Here is a 17,075-nt window from a genome sequence, read left to right as displayed (position 1 = left end):
GGAGAGTTTGAATGCGCTGCAGGTGAATGGATCAGAAAGAGAGGAAATATAATCATTTTGTCAATATATAGACCTTCCGGCGGCAACATCCATACCTTCTTCTCAAAATTAGAACAAACATTAAACAAAATAATACCTGAAAACAAACAAATAATAGTAGCTGGTGATTTCAACATAGAATTACGAAAAACAAATAGAGATGGAATAGAACTGATAAACCTTATGAGATCTTTCAACCTCAAACATGTCATAAATCAGGATACTAGAATTACGAATAAAACAAGCTCATCTATCGATAACATCTTCACAAATATCCAACATTGGGAAAGTTCAGTCATTAATATACATATGTCAGATCACACAGCACAAAAAATTATTTTTGCTACAGAAGAAGTAAGGATAAATACCATCTATTTCCGAAGATTTTATGGCCAGCAAGAAAAACATGCATTTTTGGAAAAATTATTTAGCCAAAACTGGAACCTTATGCGAGAGATAGATAGATCCGAAGTGAATAGACAATGGGATGTTTTTATGTCTGAATTCATAAATATATTCAACGAGAATTTTCCCAAAAAACCATCTCTGAACAAAAAGCGAGCCTATATTCACAAAACACCTGAAATTGAAAAAATTAAAAACGAATTAGACATCCTCTTATTCTTAAGTAGAGTGAGCCAACAACATCTCGATCTTTACCAAAAAACAAAAAAAGAATATGACAATGCATTGAAAAACCAGAGAACCAAAACATATGAGGAAAGAATAATCAAGTCAGACAATAAAGGTAAAACTATGTGGCAAATATGCAAAGAAATCACTGGCACAACAAGATCCACTGAAGATTGGCAATTGGAAGGGACTCCAGAAGAAATAGCAGAAAATTTCAACTATCACTTCAACAACACAGTAAACACCCTCCTAAATAACATATCTACAACACCTATAGATTATTCTCACATGAAGCGTATAGAGAAGTCCCTCTACCTGAGACCAACAACACCTTCCGAAATAGAGAACTTATCAAAAACCATCAAATTCAGCAGCGGAGATGACGAAATTCCTATAATGATAGTCAAGTTATCATTACCAGCAGTCAGCGAAATACTATCATACATCATAAATAATTCCTTCAAACATGGTATATTTCCAGATTCCTTGAAACTAGCACTCATAAAACCAATATTCAAAACAGGCAACCCAGAACTTCTCAACAACTACAGACCAATAAGTTTACTACCAGCATTTTCCAGAATTTTTGAAGTACTAGTCTCAACAAGATTAACTGAATACTTTAAAGAAAACAACCTTTTTTCACATACCCAACATGGATTTCTACATGGACGCTCAACACAGACAGCTATCTTTGAATTCTTGCAGTACATTTTGGAGTCACTTGAGGACAGTAAGATGGCTCTAGGTATTTTCCTAGACCTTTCTAAAGCCTATGACTCATTAAACAAAGAATATCTTCTTCAGAAATTAGAGTTTTACGGAGTGAGAGGAAACACAATTAAATGGCTTGATTCATTCATGACTAACAGAAAACAAAGAGTTACCATCACACAAAATAAAAATCAATCAAAGTCAAAAATATTGATAAGAACAATAGGAATCGACCAAGGAAGCGTCATCGGCACACTCTTATTCTTAGTGTACCTGAACGATCTAGGCCACATAGTACTGCAAGATGAAGGAAACATGGTGAATTTTGTCGACGACACAAATCTATTAACCAGTGCCGAGGATTTTGAAGAGCTCTCGAGACGAGCCAACCACATCTTCTTGAAATCAAGAACATAGTTCAACCAAAATAACCTAGTTCTAAATGAGGACAAATCAAAAATCATTCTTTTTGACACAAGTAGGTCAAGCAAAGAAAAATCAGATTCAGTAACCTTATCCCACTGTAACTACCAACTATCAAACTACGTCAGATTTCTGGGAGTCTACATTGATCAATTCCTCAATTGGCGTCAACACACAGAAATCATTTCAGTGAAGTTGAGTAAAACATGCTTTGCACTAAGATCAATAACCCAATATATGAATGAGAAAACCCTAAGAACAGTTTATTTTGGAAACTTTGAATCCACCTACAAATATGGAATAATTTTCTGGGGAACAAATGAAAACTTAGAGAAAATATTCCTAATTCAGAAGAGAGCAATTCGAATAATTTACAAAATGAAGTTTAGAGAATCATGTAGAGGAACTTTTAGATTTAGAGGAATTTTCACTGTTTATGGCCTGTATTTGTTTGAATGCCTTATGTTCTTACATAAAAATAGGAGTAGTTTCATACCTGAGAACGTAAATAGTTACAACACAAGAAATTTAAATATAATGTTTCCAACCCATAGATTAACATTAACTGAGAAGAGCGCTGCTTATATGAGCATCAGAGCTTTCAATAAATTACCAAATGATATAAAACGCATAAATAACTATAAATCGTTCAGAAATAAAGTTAAAAATCTACTGATTGCATTGGAACCATACAACCTCAGGGACTATTTTGAAGCTATTGAGTGAACTAAAAATTTTTGTGACGTCATTTCATTTAATTTTGGATTTATTGTAACTTTTCATGTAATTCGAATTTATCTGAAATAAAGAAATATCTTATCATATCTTATCTTATTAAATAACCAATACGAATCATTTATGTATTGTATTTTATTATCTTCATGGTGATTCTCAAATTATTGTACATTCTATAGTTGCTCCAAATCAGAAATAGGTATTATTTATATCGTTATATAAAGCCGCAAAACTTCTTGTAAAACATCTTAAATCAAATTAATCAATCGAATGTTTTACTTGAAGTTTTTCACCTGCAGCTATAACGAGTATTGAAAAATGAACCGAAGGTTCCGAAACGTTATAAGTTATAAGTATTTCATTTCATTTCAGTTGTAGAATTTCCTGTGATCAATATCAGAGTATATTCAATGATAGGCAAGAAAACTTCACAACTAGAAGTACTAGTAGGTGCGTCAGGCAGTATATCAACTCGTTGATACCCTTTGTAGGTAGACCAGCATCCGGAGAATATACCGTGTGGGTTAAGACCCACATGTCAACATTTCTAAGTACTTATGTTTCGACAACTTTTGCAACATGAGCATTACCTTGTACTATCGTGTCGTATTGCTGCTGTTTTTTTTCAATGATCGGCCCAAACGTATTAATTGCGTTGTACAGGGTGAGCAAAATTCGATGAGATTGAATGGCAGCTCTGTAACCATAAGAGCTAGAAAAAGTAAATGGCACACGTTTCCGACCTCAATTTTCTTTTTCAAGTTATAAGTGAATATTTATTTTGCCGCTCATTGAGTTGGTGTCTCGTGAAGTTTCAGTGATATCGGAAAACAAATGTAACATTCTAGAGACACTTGTGTTCCAAAATAGATGCAATAAGAATAAATCTTTCTAAAATGACTGCAAATTCATTACTTTCAGATACCTATGAAAGTGTCAGACTTTTTCAGAGTTGCAGAATACTACGTTTCCGGACAGTGCACTTGCGTAGTGAATGATCGCGAAAAATCGAGAAAACATGTCAGGAAGACTGAAATTTCGATATTATACTCCACAAGGCTAAAACATGATATTGGCAGTCATCAATTCGGTTGCTGAAAGAAGGCAGGCCCCCTCAAACTTAACACTTCATTATTTGACATGAACAATTTCGATGTGAGGTATTTCCAAAAACTCGAGAAATAATTTATGGAGGGCTTAAATTTCTATATAATATAAGATATTAACCCAATACAAGCCAGAACTGAATCAGTTTAAGTTTAATTTATTTATATAAAATAGTTTTTAATTGTTCGCTTAACATAATTTTTTGAAAAAAGTTTTTCAATTCCCAGAAGAATAGAGTCCCATTTTTGGGACGATGGCTTAAGGGGAATAAAATGATATCTTTATATTTTTGAAAAAAAAAAACAATATGGACTATGATATTCCAAATACCCTGGAGGTGTTTGTTTTTTCATTTGTCTTTTCGGGATAAGGAGACGCATTCCTTTTATTTCCATGGGGCTAAGTTAACTTAAGAGTAGATGGCTGGTGAAAAAATTAGCACCTGCGACATCCACTTTTTCTTCTCTTATGTCATTCTCTTCAAAATATTCTGAGTCGGTAGAAATATCCGGGTCTTGAGGAATTATTGCTTCGTCAATATCCATATCTTTCCAAAATTCAGGATCTTCAAACCATTTCATGAATCAACCATGAAATTCGCCATCATACACCGTAAATGAAATGAATGATCCCAAAAATTTCAAGAAATTTCAGCTTTCCCGAAATGGTTTCTCGATCTATTTGCGCTCATTCACATAGGTGCGATGACGTAGTAGGTATGTATTTTGAAACTTCGAGGGTGTCTGCCGTCTCTTAACAACCTAATTGATGTCTGCCAATTTCATGATCCACTCTTGAATATCTAAATAATATAATATGCAAATTTCTGTCTTCCTGAAATGGTTTCTTCACTTCGAATAAAACATTACCCATTGTGACAAATTAATATCAATTGAGAAACTACAATTCAGAAGATTTTTTAAGATTTCGTCTGATGAAAGAGTCTGATATTGAGGGCGTCTGCGTTCTCTTAGAAACCGAAATAATGTCTGCCAATTTCATGTTTTACTTTTGAATATACAAATGATATACGAGGATGTATTGATTGATTGATCTAGTTAGCCTAGACCAGTTTCACGCATAGAAAAAAATGCGTTACCATAGCAACGAACAATAACTCATTAAAAGTGTCAGTGTGAAGTTTTAGGTCAAAAAAAAAACCAGAATTACGCAATAAATTAAAAGAAAGAAGGTGTCCACCGAAATTGTGAAAATCGAAAAATTGGAGTATCGAGCCATCATCAAGTACCTGTATTTGAAAGGGTTAAGAGGTAAGTAGATTTACGAAGATATGCCTAATACCTTTGGTGATCATGTTCTTCGTATACGACCGTGAAAAATTGCACTGCAAGCTTCAAAAGAGGTAAATTTTCCATTAAAGATGATGACCGATCGAGAAGAGTTTCTGTGTCAGTCCCCGAAAAGTATCGAAGCAGTTCATCACATGATTTTATCAGACCTTCGAATTAGGCTAAAACGGATATCTGAAGCACTGAATATTTCATATGAACGCGTTCATCGGTTAATCATATAGTATCCGTCAATTTGAACAGGAGAAAAATTGCTGCAAAATGGATCCCCAAATATTTGAATGTTGACCCAAAGCGTGAAAGGGTAGAAACATCGCGTTCGCTCTGTGCTCGATTTGAAAACAATGTAGACTTCTTAAATCGAATTGTTACTATAGATGAGACTTGGGTACATTTCCACGATCCAGAAACAGAGCAACAATCGATGGAATGGCGACAGTCTTGTTCTCCAAGACCTAAGAAGTTTTTTGTCCAAAAATCTGCTGGAAAAGTTCTTGCTTAAGTTTTTTGGGATTGCCATGATTGATTTTTTCGATAAGGGTAAAACAATAACCGGAGATTACTATTCGACATTACTCACCACTTTACGGAAAAAAATGATAGAGAAAAGACGCGGAAAGCTATACAAAAGTGATTTGTTTTTGCAGGTTAACACCCCTGCACACAAATCTCAAGTTGCCATGCAAAAAATTCGTGATTTAGGGTTCTACTACTAGAACACCTCCCTTATTCACCAGATTTGGCTCCATCCGACTATCATCTCTTTCCTCAACTGAAAAAAAGTTTAAAAGGTCGTAAATTTTCTTCCAACGAGGAGGTAATGAAAGCTGTGGTCTGATTTGCAGAACAAGAAGAAACATTTTTTTTAAAGGTCTAGAGACGTTGCAGATTCGCTGTAATAAATATATCCAATTAAGAGAAATGTTGAGTAATATTTTGACATTGAAATTTTGTTTGGTTCTATAGAATTTTTCACTATATCCTCGTAATATAAAAATTTCAGCCTTCCTGAAATGGTTTGAAATGTCAGTTTGTTCTTCATCAAAAATGGCGCCTGCCGGTCATTTAGCAACGGCCCAAACATCTGTCAAAAAAAACGCACTCAACTGTGTTCGAAAGTAGATGCAACAAAAATAAATCTTCCTGAAATGACTGCGAATTCAGCATTTTTACCAAGAAAAGTGCGCTGCGCGCTAGAGAACGCAGCGTCTCCCAGCTGGCAGAGGTGTCGTTGTTACAGTGGCTATGTCTAAGGAATCATTTATTGAAGAATCAGCCATCCTAAAATTCCTTCTAGTTAAAGTTGTTAGATCTCTACAGACTCTACAGATTTTTCCGAAGCATTCGAAATCTAAACTTTTTTCGAATTGCACAACTTCTCCACTGTTGGACGTCCCTTTTTCTCAGAAAACAGCAATGAGCCAATAATTTCAACCAACGTGCATTACATAATTTCTCGAAATACCATCAGAATCACACCTGTATCGCAGAAATACCGACGATTAATTAGGACTTAAATCGTAATACCCCTTCTTCAGCAATCTTCCCAAGAACAACGTCACCGTTCCACTGACCTTCGTGGTATGGTAAGGTATGGTATGGTAGTGAACGTAATGTTGAGGTGTAGTGGAAAGTTGTTTCAGTTTCGAACGGAGCGCGTTCGTTGAGGCCGGTTATTTTCATTCATACTATCTCGAATATGTAAATAAAGGTGGTGCGTGAAAGTGTTTTAATCTAATTGTGTTCGAATATGACCGATAATCGGAAACTAGCCATGTTTCTAACGGTGAGTGATAGTTTGAATGGAATCTAACCATTCATTTCTGGATAATCTTGAAGAAAAAGTACTATAGGATCAAAATTGAATTGAATAATGGGACCTGTTTTTCCTAATCAATAATTTCAGAATAAATATTTGAACCCCAATCATAGAGTGAAAATTCGAATCAAATATACCTATTCGAGAAAAATATCACGATTTCCATTTTTTTCTGAGGGTCAATTAAAATTCAAAAATTCAAATGATATTTAGATGTAGACCCTATTAAAACTTAATGAGTAAACAGATAAGATTCAACGCTATCTTGAATATAGAGGGTATCAAAAATTCTTATGTCAAAATAAAAGCTGAATTGAGTTAAATAATTGTATACCAATTGAACGCATTACATTTTTGCTCACAATAAAAACAAACAAGAGTCCTTAGGAAATAAAGTTTCCGGGACATTAGACCTTTTATTGATTTGCTCAAAGGGACATTGAACTCAAAAGTCCTGTTCCTCACCATACTTTCGAGTAAATTTTCTCTTCTCTTCTTAATTTTGTATCAAAATTTGAATGGTGAAGGCATAAGTATTCTGATAATCACGTTTTTATTCAAACTCTTTCGTAGGAATATTAATTCAAACATTTCCTCTTAATCCTTTTCAATACTTATACTTGTCCAGTATAAGAATTTCACATATGCTAGGATCTAGGGTAACTAGATTTTGTGACTAATTCATTGAGCGATATTGAAAGGTAAACTAGTTAGTTATCTCTAAAGGTTTCGAGAAAATATCTAAAATAGACATGGAATTTCCCGAGGAATTTCCTAACGGAAAAACTGTAGCACATAAGCTCTGCATATTCGACCCTTTCTAGCAAATGTTTGTTTTCCTTTCCACTGATATCACCCAGAACAGAAAAAATTTTCCCTGCAAAAATATCTTTTCTCATATTTTCTGAACACTCCATCAACTCTCAATGCAGATGTATGCATACAGAAAATGTTCTATATTTTTCTCAATCAATTTCATTCAAAATTGCTTGAAAAACATATCAGTGTTGTTTGTGCTTATGGTTCGATTGAAACTTCAAACTTTGGCATTAGGTATTTACTGAATTAATTATAGACAACAGAGATATTTTTTAGAATTTCATTTTTGAATTGCCTCAGGGTAATATCGAACAAAATGCTTGAAATAAATATAAAACTACCATTATATTTATTTATTCAATATTCGAAAAATATGGAAAAAGTTGATGTAGGTGTCTTTATTTCGCAAGAAAAATTCTTTCTTTTTCAGAAAAACGAAAAATTGAAATTGAAAAAATGGTCAGAAATTGTCACTTCAACATTCAATTACAAAAATAGTCGACTTTAGAAAATTGAGGTTTTTCATTTGGTAACTTTTTATGTCTATATATGTTCGATGGTCCTTTCGATACCTAGCTTTTTTGAGTATCTCGTGAAAAATACTAGTACTTATCTATATTGACTTAACTTTTTAATTTCGTTCAACTAATAATAAGTCACAAAATCTAGTGATAAACTCACTTGAAAAAATGCTGAAGAGTTAAAGAAATGCCATTTTGTAGACATATTCTACCTTTCTACCTAAAAGATGGCTTACACAGAAATCGACCTGACAGCCACATCTAGATTTTTTCCATTTACAGAATATCCGTTCATGCATATTGCTAGAACATGCCCATATAATGCCATGCCTTCAACTATCCAGCACTTTCGATAAAAAAAATAATAGTATTTTTAAAGTTCTTCAGTTTACATGAAAGACCCCTTTCAATTTTCGACAAATAATCCCCCCTCAGAAACTATTGCACTCATTTGGTAACAGCATGTGCATGCTTTTTCATAAAAAAATGTATATTCAGTTTCCTTCTTGATCTTAAGAGAAAACGATAGTTGATGCTACATATACATGATGAATCATATTTTTTTCTCCAAAGTTATTTTGTGTCTATATTCTATTGGAAACGTCTTCGAAATTTAGTTAACTATGAAGATCTGATAAATCTTCGTCGTTTAATTCGAATCAACCTCAAAACACAAAATTCATTCTACGTTAGAAAAACCAGACCTCTATCACTGATTCCAGTTCTTGACAAAATTAGGTTGACCTGGTTTCAATGTGTATAGATTGCACTGTGAACAATTATAATTGATTTTTTACCAACGCATGCATTTCACTATCTCAAAACTTTGTATAATCATATTGAGCTTACATCTTCGAATTCTCAAATTTAAAAAATTCCCGAGAGCTCCAAATGATGATATAACTGAATTTCCTTCTCAATCTAACTGGATTGACACTAAACTTTACTCATTCTGCATATTATTAGGTAGCCTTATTTTTCACTGGTAATTAAGAACCTACCTAAGACGCCAATGCGCTCGAGAATGTACTCGTGACTTTTTTTCATATTTGGCGCCCTCTTATACAGTTTCGTCACGCTTAAATTGTCAGATTAAGAGAATATACAGGGTGTCCCGTAAAGACCACGTCAAACGAAAACGGAAAGTAGATCAGAATGTGCTCTACCTAATGTGAAAAATTCGTTCATATGAAAGTCTCACAGTTTTCGAGATATTTGATGTTTTATGAAAATGTTGAATTTTTTCACTAAAAATGTTTTCTCTCTTGCGGAAGCTACAATAAAATACTTTTCGAATCAGTTTTATTTCCGTAAATTTTGTTGAATGATTACTTCAATTCATGCAATGAAAAATACCACAAAATATTATACAGGGATTCTGAAAAAAAAAATTAAAATTCATGTTCTAAAGGAAGTGTTTTTTTTGTGCTGAATTCTATCTGACGTGGTAGGTGAAAAAATCAGGTTTTCACAGAAATGCTCCATTTTCGATAAACATTCAAATATCTTTTTTCGTGAAGAAGCTTATCACCTCTATTTTACCTTTTCGGAATCCTCATAAAATAGGCAACTTTTCAACGTAATATGCAGAAAAGGTCTAGTATCTTTTTTTTATACTACGTCAGATAGAATTCAGCACAAAAAAACACTTCCTTCAGAACAGGAATTTCAATTTTTTTTTCAGAATCCCTGTATAATATTTTGTGGTATTTTTCATTGCATGAATTGAAGTAATCATTCAACAAAATTTACGGAAAAAAAACTGATTCGAAAAGTATTTAATTGTAGCTTTCGCAAGAGAGAAAGCAGTTTAAGTGAAAAAATTCAACATTTTCATAAAACAACAAATATCTCGAAACCTGTGAGACTTTCATATGAACGATTTTTTCACATCAGGTAGAGCACATTCTGATTTACTTTCCGTTTTCGTTTGACGTGGTCTTTACGGGACACCCTGTATATATTTTCCAACATGTAATTAACCACATATAACTTAATCTGACACACTCAAGTATGTAGGATGATCGTTATTTTTTCTATTTTTACAGGCTGTCCTAGACAATTCCCCTTATATACAGATCTAATTTTTGGTAGAGGTACTAACAGGGTCCAAGGTTTTTCTCCCGTATATTATTCTGACACGCTCGAGTAAATTCCGAATTTCCCTCTTCGGCTCCCCAACTACTAGTCGTATATTGAGAGCTCAATATCTTCAATTCGTTGATATAGGTAGCATATGGAGTTAAAACTTGTTGATCTCAGACAGCATTATCAAACATTTATACTTCAACTTGCGGAATAATCTATCTATTCTACTTATTATGTGTTACTTCACATTCCATTGTTAATGGAAGATCATTATTTATAGTTAATATAATTGTTACCTACTTTTAGTAATTGTCATGTTTCAATCTGGATGTGATTTCAAATCAGATCAATGCCCGCATTTTCCCAAACCCCATCGATGAATCAACGCTTGATTGACAGATCCGTATAAGTATGGAAATGCTTTCGACTCCTTATGAGTATTCAAAATATCATTCATCCATCAAATTATGATGAGTACAGTACGTTCATTCTTCGATTCATTTGGAATTTCACTGAATTCGGACTTTAAAGTCGGAATTTTATTAAAATTCGTATTGTATGACGACATGGATCATTTTCCGATATAAAGAGGCATTAATGAGAGGTTTTGGTTTCGCTATATATGTGTTGCTTTTTCAACGAATACTGAAATTTATTTATACTGGGTGTTCCTGTTCTTCTTATGAATGTGATTGTTATGCGCATAGCGTCTTCTTCAAATTTTCTTCCATGAAGATATCATAACAAGGACATGAAAACCTTACAAGAGGCTGCTCTATGAGGACACTTCTCAAAATACAGGATGTGTTATAAAAAAACAGTTGTTCATACAGGGTGGGCCAAATTGATGATACATGAACTACAACTTTTTCAACCCAACGAGATAGAGGAAAAAGCATGGCACATAACGGTCGTCTTTTTTCGAGAAACTAAAAATGCCATAAACTGCATTGCATTGCAACTTCTTTTGTTTTCGAATTATAGGTCAAAATTAAAATTTCAACTTTGGTCATGATCTCCGTTTCTGTTTAAGTTAGGATGTTGAAATGAAAACATTATACAGACACTTTTTTGATTGCCATCCAGTGGCGTACTATGATTTTTTCCAACAGGTATATTTGCTGAGCTATAACATAGAGATGTATTTTTTCTTATGAAAACAGTAACAGAAACGGTAAAGAAATGGCGATTCTTTCCAAGTCATTTTAAACTACTATTTTCATAAGAAAAACAACTTTATGTTTTAGCTCAGCAATTAATCCTGTAGGAAAAAAATCATAATACGCCACTGGATTGCCATCAAAAAAGTGTCTATATAATGTTTTCATTTCAACATCCTAGCTTAAACAGAAACGGAGATAATGACCTAAGTTAAAATAGCCCAAATTTGAATTTTGGCCTATAAATCAAAAACAAAAGAAGAAGAAGAATACAGTTGATGTCATTATTAGTTTCACGAGCAAAGACAACATGAAAGGCACATTCATTTTCCCCCATCTCGTTGGGTTAAAAAGTTTTAGTTCAGGTGTCACCAATTTTGCCCACCCTGTACACCGCAAGAGCAAGAAGAAAACGCCGGAAGACACATTTCCAAGCCCTTCTTCAGAGGAATAAAGAGTGGTGAAAACCGCAGCCTCCTACGATTCTTCGTTTTTGAGTTATTAGCAAAAAATGAGATTCTCATAACTTTTTTGTCTTTGAAGTTACAGATCTGAAAATTGAACCTTCTACAGGCACTTTTTTTACGTCTACGTAAAAAAATTGGATTCTTCGTTTCTGAGTTATTAGTAAAAAATGAGATTTTGACGATTTCGAACAGTTCTCATAACTTTTTTGTCTTTGAAGTTACAGAGCTGAAAATTGAACCGTCTACAGGCACTTTTTCACGTCTACGTACAAAAAGTGGATTCTTCGTTTCTGAGTTATTAGCAAAAAATGAGATTTTGACGATTTCGAACAGTTCTCATAACATTTTTATTTTTGAAGTTACAGATCTGAAACTTGAACCTTCTATAGGCACTTTTTTCACGTCTACGAAAAAAAAGTGGATTCTAATATTCTCACTCAGAATACTTTTTTATTTCGAATTCTTAGGCGAACTTTCGTATTTTCAAATGCCAACTTTTATTGAATTTGTTATTTTTGAATTGGAAAAACATCTTTTGTCAGATTCTACGTATGAAAGTGCCTAAAGAGTTCCAAGTATCAGATCTGTAACTTCAAAGACAAAAAAGTTATGGGAACTTTACGAAATTGTCAAAATCTCATTTTTCGCTAATAACTCAAAAACGTAGGGGGCTACGGTTTCAACCATTCTTTGTTTCTCTGAAGAACTCGGAACTGTATCATCCGTTAAATCCGTTCTCTTCCACCTCTTTCAGTTCTCGAGATACCCTCAGTAGACAACGAATTTTGCTCACCCTGTAGGTTCATAATAATCGATAACAATTTCTTCACGTCATTTTGCGTCATTTCCAATTGACTCAATCCTTCGTTTCCCTTGTACAGAACTTTTTGCATCTGGTTTCACCAAGTTCCCTTTCAGAAGTGTAAATCCAAATACATAATTCTGCTTATCGAATAGAAATTGGTTTCTTATCAAATCACTTATAATTCATAAATTATGCGATTCGCTTATTTGAGGAGGGTAAAAACTGTGGATCTCGGTTGTCATTTATTATGTTTTATGACTTTCATCTCTCAGTAGGTATATCTAACACTTTTATTTGACTTTTTTAGGATCGAATCGCATAGACAAATGATAAATCAGTTTTTCGGCTACCAAAACTGTGTCACGCAGTGTAATCTTATCGCAATATGGTCATTATTCCATAATCGCTCTTCGAATTTGAGAAGAAATGTCGAAACTTGAATCAAAATTATATTCTTATGTGGTACAATGCGGTTATGGTGATATCATTTCACGGTTTGTTGAAGGTGGCATGATTCAGCATAAAATATTCGAATCGAAATGAGGTGGTACGCCCATTCCTTTCCTGAAACATTCATGAATGAATCAGTATAATTTGGGGATACCAAGATAACAAGGTTTTCCAAATTGAAAGTCTTCTGGGTATTCATAACGTGGCCGTACGACATTGAAAATGGAGCAGTTATCGTAGTGAAATACCGAAGCTTTTTCAGAACTCGTTAAACAGCCATGAACGTTTTTAATGCAACCTGCAACCGATTCTCAACCTTCGTGGAGTCGACCTTTTTCATTAACTCTCTCATGGTGGAAAAAATTGATATGATCCGAATGTTGAATTCGTGATAGAAAAGGTCTTACTCTTAGCCGAAAGATATCTCCTTTCATAAACTACTGTTAGTTGATGAATTGTAATTCATGTACAGGGTGTTTCACGAGTAAACGGACAAACGAAAACCATGAATAGAGGACATTGAGCTGAGTTCAAAGAAACCTCTTATGAGTGTCTTAGGTACTCCGTTTTCTGACAATTCTAGAATTTTTCTTCGCTAAAACTCCTGACATTTTCGATTGATTCGACTGAAAATTCATTATCAGGTTGGAATTGTCAGTTTCAATGAATCAAAAATGAAATTTGACAAAACTGAAGACCGGACTCATTAAGGCTACATTCACATTCGAACTCTTGAAAAACACGCTGTACCTGTGCATGTAGTTTTTCATCATAATTTAATTATTTTAGTTATTTGCATGTACGATTGTCTCAAATTCAATGAATCGTGGATATACCTCATTCTTAATTATCTTTAATGAATAATTGTTTAGTGGTCAAACGCCTCTTGAAGAAACAGCCCTTCATAAAAATGGATTTGGAAATCTTCAACTGACTTTTTTCGTTCTCAAAATATGGCTTGCATTTGTTTTTGATATTCATAGCATAATAAACAAATAATGTATTACAACACCCACATTTCCATTTCAAAATTTTGGCGATGACGTCATCACGCTCACATAGATGACGTCAAAAATAAAAAGGTATCCTTACGAATACCCGTTTCAGGTTTACGAAATAACGAATTTATTTCTTCCATTTGCACCATACTATATATTGTTGATGATGAACACAGGTAGAGAAAAAAAATACCTACGCTATAATAAAGATATTAATTATAACTGGACATTTTTAGTATGAATCACCCTTTATCGACAACTTGGACCTCAAGTACTTTAACGGATTAATTTTCACCTCATTCGCCCTTTTATTGAAGGTAATAATTGAAAATCTGAATATGAAAAATGTTTCTTCATTGATTCCATTATTAATATTATTGGATCTATGAAGATTATGGTCTTATAATTTTTTTGTCATTGAAGAATTGATCATATTCATGGACAGAAAAAAGTATTTATCTGTATTTCAGGTCATTTAATCAAGTTAAAAATTTTTAGAATGCATCACAGATTTACTAGATTATAGAGAATATGCAGACAGGTGCATTGGAAGAGGAGGACCCCAACATTGGCCTGCTTATTCCCCTGATCTGACATCACTCGATTTAGAGTTATTTGAACACCAAGATCTATGAAACATAGAAAGCCTGATAAAGAAACAATTATTAGATCGAATAAATGCTGTAAATGCAATTTAGATATAATGAAACGAGCATTTATGAGCCTCATAAAGAGGGTCAAAAAGTGTAAGGAATGTGGGCGAAATCAATTTGAACACCTATTTGCCAGAACTAGTTATTCGCAGAAAGACGATTTATTCTGAAAATCAAGTTTTAATTACAAGTTTCAAGATGGCGTAGTTTTCTTTTCCATATTTGTGTATTATCAATTACATATCATATTATTATTTTGAATGACCGAATATGGTATAATTGTAGAATACATTCAACAGAATATTTGTTGGAGAAAAAATTGCAATTAAAAATTTCAAAACCTATTTTCATGAAGTGCTCTATTAAAGAATAGAGTACCTCTATGGAGAGGTGTCTGACCACAAAACAATTATTTATGAAACATGATCCTCAGGTGGTGTAACCCAATGATTCATTCATTTCAAGACAATCATACATGCAGATAAAGAGAATGTTGAAATTATGATAAAAAACTACATACAGGCTGTTTTTCATGAGTTCGAAATTTAAAGAAGCCTCACTGAGTCCGGTCCTGTTTATTGTCGAATTTTAATGTTCTGTTTCATTGAAACTAACAACAACTTAAATATAAATTTTCAGTCCAATCGATCGAGAATTTCAGGAGTTATAGATAAACGAAAATTTTATAAATTTCAGAAAACCCCCTGTATATTGGAAACGGACTACCTAAGACACACATATGATGTGTTTTTGAACCATAGAGACATGGACTGAGCAATGACAGCATGAAATTGGCTCTTTTATAGAAAGAGAGAACTGATCGTCGGGCATTTACCTGTCTCCTTTTTGTTTAATAGAGGAGAGTGTAGACCAATAAAAATTCTAGAAAAGGACAAGTGCATGCCCGACGTGCGTTTATCTCTGTCACTTTTTTTGGCCGTATTTCATGCATAGATAGAAAGGGAAGGCACAGTACATGTCTCTATGTCTATGTTTTGAACCCAGCTCAATGCCCTCTATTCACGGTTTTCATTTGTCCGTTTACTCGTGAAACACCCTGTATATGATCCATTCGTTTTAGCATGTCATTGACATCACGATGGGTAATATCTGCTTCGCAAACTGTATAATACCACAAAGCACAAATATACAGAGTGTCTCAGGATGGATGGATCACAAATTATTCGGTTATGCACTTTCTGCGAGACTTTCTCTCTAAAATATTTTCATACCTCTGCAGGTTCTGGTTATATCGGTAACAGCCTAGTACCTTCTCGTTTCAAATGGCACACCAAGAATAACTTGACATTGTTCCTAGATAGCTGATTTAATTGAAGATTGCAGTTTCAACAGTATACCCAACCGTGGGCAAGAAGTCAACGGTTTATGGTTTATGACTTGTTAGGATTGATATAAAAAAATGCTGGAAACGGAAGTTCATACTTCTTCGAATATTTTTATGGAATGTGAAAATTATTTATCGGAATATTGTATTTCAGTTCTTTTTCTGTGGTTTCCTGAAGTCACAGACTAATTAGCAGATGCAAAGTGCTGTTTTTCCTCATGTTAAAGTTTTCCTTGATTTATTCAGGTTATGCTCCTCTTTTGAAAGTAGAATCGACTGAAATATAAAAAATATAGGTTGTAATTTGAAAAATCTTGAGGTTTAATCAATTCAATTTGTCAAAATTGGTACTTACACTCTGTACATTTTAGGTCCAAACAACGAATGGTATTTCAATACAACATAATGGTTGAATTTAAAATAGTGAGGATTTTTTCGAAAGATATTTCCTTAGCAAAAATATTCGAAACAGATTTTCGACCATTTTTTCCACAAGAATCCCAATAACTCATAAACCGTTGACTTGTCATCCGAAGTCTGGCACCCTAATGAAATTGCCATCAAATCAGCTATCGAAAGATGCAAAGATATACTGGGTGTCCCATTGGAAATAAGAAAGAAGCAGGCTGTTGCCGGTATAACCTGCATAAGTCTGAAACTAATTCAGGGAGAAAGTTTATACTCTAAAACCCCAACATACAACTTTTCAGCTCAAAATTTTGGTTATTTCTCTATAAACGTCGAAGAGGCCTTCCACCATGGGACTTCCTGTATATATATAAACAATATGAAGTTTCTAGAATTGTGGTGTCATAGCTGTGTTAAGTTATTTATTTATTTAGAAAATACAGGGATACAAACAGAAACCAATTCCAAAACAGTATCCACTCTGTAAAAATGAAAAATCAATTTCAGTTAACAGACAAAGTAAGGACTTAAGTAGACCCCAAAACACAGTTCAATACATTCAGATAAAAAAAAAACAAAAG

At 33.6% G+C, this 17,075-nt stretch overlaps 2 protein-coding genes across 2 annotated transcripts in view; both read left to right on the top strand.

The window, feature by feature from the left end:
• The first annotated feature begins 348 nt into the window (after nt 1-348).
• Nucleotides 349-1,803, top strand: LOC123307118. Its single transcript, XM_044889336.1, has one exon. The coding sequence runs from the start codon at nt 349-351 to the stop codon at nt 1,801-1,803; it is 1,455 nt and encodes a 484-aa protein (XP_044745271.1).
• Nucleotides 1,804-6,558: 4,755 nt separating this feature from the next.
• LOC123307978 (putative ferric-chelate reductase 1 homolog) overlaps nt 6,559-17,075 on the top strand; it is a 50,422-nt gene continuing 39,905 nt past the window's right edge. The window contains exon 1 of the mRNA XM_044890493.1: nt 6,559-6,747. Coding sequence (XP_044746428.1) covers nt 6,712-6,747 — 36 coding nt within the window. The 5' untranslated portion in view covers nt 6,559-6,711. The remainder of the gene's footprint in view (nt 6,748-17,075) is intronic.

Source organism: Coccinella septempunctata, chromosome 2, assembly GCF_907165205.1.
Source record: "Coccinella septempunctata chromosome 2, icCocSept1.1, whole genome shotgun sequence".
Lineage (NCBI taxonomy): Eukaryota > Metazoa > Arthropoda > Insecta > Coleoptera > Coccinellidae > Coccinella > Coccinella septempunctata.
This window is presented reverse-complemented; position numbering and strand designations above follow the sequence as displayed.